This window comes from Limulus polyphemus, unplaced genomic scaffold (genome assembly GCF_000517525.1).
Source record: "Limulus polyphemus unplaced genomic scaffold, Limulus_polyphemus-2.1.2 Scaffold150, whole genome shotgun sequence".
In the NCBI taxonomy this organism is placed as follows: Eukaryota; Metazoa; Arthropoda; class Merostomata; order Xiphosura; family Limulidae; genus Limulus; species Limulus polyphemus.
Window position 1 is genome coordinate 232,993 of NW_013665760.1, and position 9,075 is coordinate 242,067.

The following is a 9,075-nucleotide window of genomic DNA, read 5'->3' on the forward strand; positions in this document are numbered from 1 at the left end:
ACATATATATATATATATATATATATATATATCTGTGTGTGTGTGTGTGTGTGTGTGTGTGTAGTTGTGTGCATGCCTTGAGTTGCTATGTGGTTGAATTAGTTAGTACAAGAGGTTTATAGACTTTTCTTTAGGTGTGTATGTATAGTTTGGCGTAAGACAAACTTCTTGTTGTATCATATAGGCAAAGGCAATGTAACAGCTACGTACGTCTGCTCATTATATCTGTAGTACTTATTACAATACACGAGTGTTGTCTTGTTATATGCTTATGATAGTGGAAAAGAGAACTAAGAGTTGTTTAGTTGTATATTCTGATAGTGCTGGTAAAAAACAACAACATGTATTATACATTGGCTTAGTATTGTTTATTGTTGTTGGTGGTGATAATGTTTTTTTACCTCAAAGCTACACGATAGATTATCTGCTCTTTGTAAACCGTGAGGAATTGATCCCCGCATTTTACCATTGTAAGTCCAGATACTTACCACTGACCCAGTGGGAGATAGGTTGATTAGTAAGGTGAGCTTTGTTTTATTACGTGTGTGTTTGTTTGTAAAACACGTAAGTACAATTAAATTCATTGCGGAGAATCGAACCCTGATTTTAGCGTTGTAAGTCCAAACACTTACCATTGATTCAACGGGGGATGGCTTAATTGGTAAGGTGAATCTTGTTTTATTAGGTGTGTGTTTGTTTGTAAAACACGTAAGTACAATTAAATTCATCGCGGAGAATCGAATCCTGATTTTAGCGTTGTAAGTCCAAACACTTACCATTGACTCACCGGAGGATGGCTTAATTGGTAAGGTGAGTCTTGTTTTATTAGGTTTGTGTATGTTTGTAAAACAGGTAACTGCAATTAAGTTCAATAGATAACACTGGTCAACAAGCCATTTTCATCAGATATAATTATAGGTGGGCTAGATATAATTAATTAAGGCAATAACCTTTCAAATTTGATCGGTCTTATCATGAAACTAGACGTGCTCGTGGAAAGCCAAAAACAGATTTGGAATCAGCGTCCCAAGAGCTATCTAGCCCACCTACGATGTGAGAATATGCACAAAGAAGCAAATACGAGTCAGGAACAAGCAGTGTCCAGTGTATTCCTTTAGTTGATCCAAAGAAGGTTTTCCTGTCACCTCTCCACATTAAGCTCTGTTTGATTTAAGAATTTTGTGAAAGCGATGGGTAAGACGAATCCTAGAGATTTTCAGCACCTTGTTGAGAAATTTCCAAACATCAATGCCGCGAAATTGAAGGAGGGAATCTTTGTGGGGCCCCAAATCAGGGAGGTTCTGCAGGATGAAGGATGTGAAGAAAGCCTCAGTGTCTTAGAACTAAAAGCATGGCAGGCTTTCAGGTGGATTTGGGGAAACTTTTTGGGTAACCACAAGTCTCCCGCATGCAAAGATGGAGCCCAGAAATTGCTCAATAAAAATAAAAAAATGGGCTGTCACATGTCCTTGAAATTGAACTTTTTTACATTCTCGTTTAGATTTTTTTCCCGAAAACTTTGGCGCGGTGAGTGACGAGTAGGGGGCACCCTTCTATTAAGACATTCAGGCAATGGAAAATCGCTGGAACGAAAGTATGTTTGGCAGACTACTGCAGGATGTTGTACTGCGACAATCCGGACAAAGTTTACAAAAGAAAAGCATACTCGCAGCGTTTTTAAGTTGTTGTAGGTTGATTTTTCATAATTGTGTACTTTACTAATTGAACCAAGTGTATGGTGTGTATAACGTTTATGGGAATTATACTGAAAAATGAATAAAGTTGTAACATTAACTAGCCTAATGTGTGATTATTACCTAAAGTATGCTGAAATTAACACCAGTCATATTTCGATAACTAGATGTGCTAGAAGAAAACCGAAAAAAGATTTGGACTCAGCGTGCAAAATTGGCCTAGAAAAGTGTGCTTACATCTTTAATAAGGGAAAACAATTAGATTTTGTTGACCAGTGTAATTTATCTATACGTGTATACTTTACTATAAAAAACAGTTAATTTCACCTTGTTTGTCATTTATATCATACAAGTAATTTTGTCTCTAAGTTCTTATGGTGATGTTATGGCAATCGGATATAAATGTTTCTGCACTGAGTACCCTACACACACACACACACACACACACACACACATATATATATATATACCATCACATAGCTTATATAGCACAGGACTGTACGGGAAACACATAAATACAGGTAGATACTTCATTTATAAATCAAACCACGTCAACAGTGCAAAGGCAGGCATCATAGACTGCGTAGTTTCAAGAGTGAACAAGATTTGTAATAACAAAGAAACTAAAAAGGCAGAATAAAAATACATCATTGCAACCACCCGTAACAATGGATAAGCGGAACACTTGATAAACACTGAAAATATACAATAGGAAAATTACTGACACACAGTCATATTCCCCTATGTCAGAGATCTCTCTGAAAACTTACATACGATATATATAAACAACATAAAGTTAGAACAGTATTCAAAAGCCACAACACGATCATCGATAGTACACATCAAACTACCTAAAGTACAAATGGGGAGGAAAAACAACATTTACTACATTTGTGAATATGGCTTCCAAAACACTTAAAAAATAAAAAGGCCAACAAAAGTTGGGATTCTGGAGCATAATGGACATCAAGACTCGGTAATACCGATCTATCTGCAATAGTTTATCATGTCAAAGAAGAACATACGATAGATTGGAATAATACTAAAATAATAGGATGTGAACCATACAAGAGAAAAAGAGAAGTAAAAGAATCCTTTACATCAACCTAACTGATCACACTTAGTCAACCTAGCATAGAAGTAAACATAACCTGGATGCCCTCTTGAAAACATTCGTTGATGCAAGTTCAACGTGGAAAGACCCCAACCCTCAGTTCAGTGGATAACGCACCAGACATTCATGAAGAATATCCAGGATTGAAAGTCGGCCACTACTAACGCAGAAAAGAGTCCTTTTTAGGATTTCCTGAAGGATGTTAGCAGCTGAAACGTAGGTTATAAATTACTTAATAACTTATAGCTGATATAAATAAGCAGTAAATAATTGTTATACTTAGATGATCGTATAGGCAACTAATCATAACAACGATGAATTTATTTACGTATTTTTTTATTCATCTATATAAAATAATCAACATTACTTTGTTATAGGTGAAAGGTAGTTTTTGCTTTGTGTGTATATATACTATAATACAAAATTAAAAGATTTTTGTTATGTGTGTGTGTGTGTGTGTGTGTATACTCTAGTACCACAATTAAGTCTCGTTTTGTTATGTAACAATACTCTAGTACCACAGTTAAATCTCGTTTTGTTATGCAAGAATACTCTAGTACCACAGTTAAATCTCGTTTTGTTATGTAAGGATACTCTATACCACAGTTAAATCTCGTTTTGTTATGCAAGAATAGTCTAGTACCACAGTTAAGTCTCGTTTTCTTATGTAAGGATAGTTTAGTACCACAGTTAAATCTCGTTTTGTTATGTAAGAATACTCTAGTAACACAGTTAAGTCTCATTTTGTTATGAAAGGATACTTTAGTATAACGGGTAAGTTTCGTTTTGCTCTATGTGTATATTTTAGTACAGAAGATGAGTTTCGCTTTACTACGTGTATATGCTTTAGTACAACAGGTAAGAGACTTGCTATTATTATTTCCTAGATATAGCAAACGTTTTTTTAACTTAATCTCGGACATTAGATGACCATAAAAGTAACTCACAATCGTTCCAGTAATCTCTTGTGTGTGTGGTATCTAAGAAAGGTGGAAACAACTATCACAATAGTTTATAAAGATAAAGTCAACTGTCACATCTACAGATAAATGCAATATTTACGATAAGTATGAAAACATCTGTTACGACAATTTTTTACAAATAAAGCAACTATTGTGACAGCATCTAGAGATAAAAAGAATATATCACGACATCTTATACAGACGAATGTAGCATTTATGACAGCCTCTTAAAATGAAAACAACTATTACGACAGTACATAAAGAAGAAATCTACGGTTATTTTGGCAACTTTTCCATCCATCGATTATCAATGTTAATGTTATCCATATATAAATTTGATAACCTCTACGCCTGCTTAAAATTATCAGACTGAAATGAATTACTCTGATGTCCTTCATTCGAAAACTAGTTATCATCACAAACTTCTAATTGTCGTTAAATCAAGTGCACTTTACATTAAGCTCTATATTAATAGAATAGTCCCTTTTTATGCACCAAGTTGAAGTAAACACAGATTACAATGAAGAAACAGATGTCTAGTTACTTTTGCAGTAAACAAATATTATATTAAAAAACAGACGTCTAGCTACCTTCTGAACTGAAGTAAACAGAGATTACATTGAAGAAAGAGATGTCAAGTTATCTTCTATAGTAACACATGTTACATGAAACACAGATAACATTGACGAAACACATGCCTAGCTACATTTTGAAGTAAACACATTACGTTGAAAAGACAGATGTCTAGCTACCTTCTGCAGTAAATACAGATAACATTGAAGAAACAGATGTCTAGCTACCTTCTGAAGTAAACACAGATTACGTTGAAGAAACGGATGTCTAGCTACCTTCTGCAGTAAACACAGATAACATTGCAAAAAAGAAGCGTCTAGCTACATTCTGAAGTACACAGGGATAACATTGAAGAAACAGGTGTCTAGCTTCCTTCTGCAGTAAACACAGATAACATTGCAAAAAGAAGCGTCTAGCTACATTCTGAAGTACACACAGATAACATTGAAGAAGCAGGTGTCTAGCTACCTTCTGCAGTAAACACAGATAACATTGCAAAAAGAAGCATCTAGCTACATTATGAAGTAAACACAGATAGCATTGAAAAACAGACGTCTAGCTACCTTCTGAAATAAACACCGATTACCTTGAAGAAACAGATGTCTATCTACTGTTAGAAGTAATCACGAATCACAATGAAGCATCAGATGTCTAGCTACCTTTTGAAGTAATCTATATTTACATCTACCATATATTCACAAGACTGAAATTATATCTTTCATTTTGCAGTAAATTGTCGTGATAATCGTAACATAATTAATTTATTAAAATTATTTCCAAATTATAATTTTGCCTCTGTTTCAAATGACAACTATACTTACACAATAAACAATATTTAATTTGTGTTGCTCGACAAGACAGACTTATATTTTTATGATACTGATATTTAGATTATCTTCAGTTCTAATCTCAGAAAAGTTATCACTCCCCATCTATCTCTGGATTAGCTTACCTGGCAGTGGTACAGTCTCTGTAGAGAACTTCGAAGTCCTTACAAGATAACAGCTTGCAGCGGTTCACGCCAGGTTGGATGGCACCTAGTCCGCGTAGAAGTCGTACCTGCTCCACGTTACACACAATAGGAGTAATGTCCAGTCGTTTGAGCTTGGTGTACACTGTGTGCAGCCCACCGACCAGGTGCTTCAAAAACAGATCAAAGGCTTGAGGCAGACACAGAAGGTCCTCGCCGTTAACGCGGAAAGCTGCAAGTTTTGCACCGTGAAAATCTATTAGTCTACATTCCTGTACCCCTTCGACCACAGCACTTGGTGATGACAGAGTTGCTTCGACTCCGTAGTTGAAAGTTCGGGAGCCTGTAGACGGGGCCAAATGAAACTCGGGAGACAGATCATCTCGCGCACTCACTGTTTTACATGGCGGGCTATACTGGCTAAATACTACCTCGGCCAGTGCTGGATGTCCAGGTGGGCTGGCTTCAGATGCCAGACTAAGGGATCCACTGGCCGAGGAGTTAGTTAAAGTTTGTCCAGGAGGAGGCGACCCTCCAGGAACGTTTGGTAGATTCTGGTCTAGTTGATAAGCGTCTCGCAAGATGTCCTCGTCGGTTTTGGTCAGTGGTGCTCCAGGTGGTAAATGACCAGACATGTAAGTAGAAGTCGTACTCCCACCTTCCATTAAAGCAGGACTTCTAGGCCTCAGTGCCTTATTACTATCGTTAAAACGTTGAAACGTCGCACGGTTTGCGTAAGTCACGGTCCAAAGTGTGTTCGTCACACGTAAGATTCAATGTAGTTTTCCTGTCAGCAGTCTAGCTAACTTCTTTATGGAACGTCTCCCGTAACAGATGCGCGCGCTGCTCCGTAAACGAAATATGTATATAGTCTTATGCATAGGACAGAGAATTGTAACAAACATCAAAGTTTAGATTTTTAGGAAAAGCAGCAAACAATTAAACCGAGCGAATCTTGATGAGCCGTAATGCTTGCTCATCAAATGTTAAAAACTTATTATATCAAATGATTGTCTAACTTGTCCAAATACATGTTGATAAAATATGTCTTTAAAAATGATGTAATCGCAAATAAAAACTATCTTTGTAATATATTATTATCTATTATGTGTTCATAGACTACACTTGATATACTATTACCCATTAGGTGTTCGAAGACTACACTTGATACATTATTATCTATTATGCGTACCAAGACTATCCTTGATACATTATTATCTATAATGCGTATCAAGACTACACTTGATACATTATTATCTATTTTGTGTACCAAGACTATCCTTGATACATTATTATCTATAATGCGTATCAAGACTACACTTGATACATTATTATCTATTTTGTGTACCAAGACTATCCTTGATACGTTATTATCTATAATGCGTATCAAGACTACACTTGATACATTATTATCTATTTTGCGTATCAAGACTATCCTTGATACATTATTATCTATAATGCGTATCAAGACTATCCTTGATACATTATTATCTATAATGCGTACCAAGACTATCCTTGATACATTATTATCTATAATGCGTATCAAGACTACACTTGATACATTATTATCTATTTTGTGTACCAAGACTATCCTTGATACATTATTATCTATAATGCGTATCAAGACTACACTTGATACATTATTATCCAGTATAAGTACTCAGACTAAACTTCATATATTAATATCTGTTATGAAACTCGGGAGACAGATTATCTCGCGCACTCACTGTTTTACATGGCGGGCTATACTGGCTAAATACTACCTCGGTACTAAGGTACTATTACTTCATATATTATTATTATCAGATTTTAAAAAATAATATTATATATGGGTTCTTTTTTTTTTCCAATTGTCGAAATAAACGGCTTTTACTTATATTTCTATGTTGTTGGGCTTAGATCAAATTCTTCTACAGTAAATGTCTGTGACTTGTTAGCAATAAATTCAATGATGAAAAAACAACACGCACTTTACTTGTTTTCAAATAATACATATATTTGGAACAAGTTAAACATATGTACAATAAAATTAATATATTACCGCCCAACGTTAGGCTCGAGCCCACGATCCTGAAATTACGAGTCTCATGCTCTATCGACTTAGCTAGCCTGGCTAATGATAATGACCCCATGTTCAAATGTTGTGCATTTGCTGTTATGTTAAACTTACATTAAAGTTTTTCTTCATTACCTATTCAAGCCGTCCCCAGGCATTATTAGTCTCAAAGTGGGTTCCTCGTCATCTAACAAGTATGTACAATAAAGTATTCACACTATAGAGAATATAAGCATAACGTAAACGTTATATCAGTATATGTATATTTCTTCTCTTCTTGTTAAAAGTCCACTTGGGCCCGTTCAATTACTTTAGAATCTCAGTTGACAAGCCGAACTATTTTCTCTAATACTATCGCAATATTATTATTAGTCTGGTGTGATTCACTTACAATTGTGGTCTTCTTTCTTCTGAAGATCCTATGTTCCTTTTGTCAAAGTGTCCTCAAGCTGATTCAGTTTCTTTAGAATTTCGCTTTAGCGGAATAAACTTATTTTTTCTTATTTACTTTTTCACTGTTAGTTTCACTCTAACATACATATGTATATCAAACGTTAGCCATATCACTTTTACGTTACTCAGCTTCACACAACTATATTCTCTTTGCTTTTATCTATCTAATACTGTCTGTCTGCTGCTTCCCGCTCGTCTCACACTATTTATACCTTTATTACATTGTCGTCTGGCCACTTTCTATATTCTCTACACCAATTAGTTATTAACAAAACCTTCTAAAATCTTCTGCTTTAAACTCTTATTCTAACAAAACTTAAAAATAATAAAATATTCACTCTTAAATATAAACTAATCATTAATATTTAAAACAAAAAGTATTTTATATCATGACACAAACCCCTCTTCTAGATAAAATATTTACAATATATATATATATATATTTACTATATACAAAGACTGTTCTTAGTTCAAATACAAAGTCTGCTCATACAGTCTGCTCCAACATTTGCAGTTCCTTTGATGGCCTCAATGCGGAACCTATAGTTCTGAGGATACTGAAGTCAATCTTTGAAAAGAACCTGGCCCCATCTAGTTTTGTGATGATGGCCTCTGGGTTGTTCATAAGTTCAGAGTCGAACTTTGTCACGAGGTTAAACTTCCGGAAGTCTATGCAGAAACGGTTTGATCCTTCCCTCTTCTTCACGTTTACAACTGGTGAACATAAGGATGACTTTGAAGGCTCGATGATTCCAGCTTCCGACATTGCCTCAACTTCCTGCTTTATCAGATCTCCCACTGCATAAGGCATCTGACTGGGCTTCACTTTGACTGGATCCCTGGTTGTAGTATCGATCTTGTGTTGCACAATGTCTGTCTTTCCTGGTTTATCAGTGAAAATATCTGCGTACTGGTACAGTAGGTCTTGTAACTCATTTTCCTTGCCAGTCAGTTCTTTGCTGATGTTGACATCTTTGTATGTTTCATCTCCACCTAGTGGTCTTAGGACTAGCTGGTTCTCATCTGTTAAGACAAAGTCACTGTTTTCTGGTTCTGCATCTATGATAGCCACACCTGCAACATCCATTTCTGTTTCAATAGCTGCACCCTTCAGGTCTTCTTCTCTCCCAAAATACTTCTTCAACAAATGGTAGATCTTAATCTTTCCGTTCACATTCACCTTGTGGTCCATTCTGTTGAGTACTTCCTGTACTTCAAAAGGTCCTTTCCATTGCAAGGTGAGTTTATTGTGG

The 9,075-nt window shown here is 35.6% G+C and overlaps 1 protein-coding gene across 7 annotated transcripts in view; it reads right to left on the reverse strand.

Moving 5' to 3' along the window:
* The window catches only part of LOC106475810 (dachshund homolog 1-like), a 60,076-nt gene extending 53,905 nt beyond the window's left edge, over positions 1–6,171 (reverse strand). For 4 of the 7 annotated variants that reach the window (XM_022381008.1, XM_013936488.2, XM_022381014.1 and 1 more), the window contains exon 1: positions 5,296–6,156. In XM_022381008.1, coding sequence (XP_022236716.1) covers positions 5,296–5,978 — 683 coding nt within the window. In that variant the 5' untranslated portion in view covers positions 5,979–6,156. Of the gene's footprint in view, positions 1–3,755; positions 3,789–5,295 lie in introns of all 7 variants that reach the window. The other 3 variants (XM_022381004.1, XM_022380999.1, XM_022380995.1) reach the window with 2 other exon arrangements.
* Positions 6,172–9,075: the final 2,904 nt, after the last annotated feature.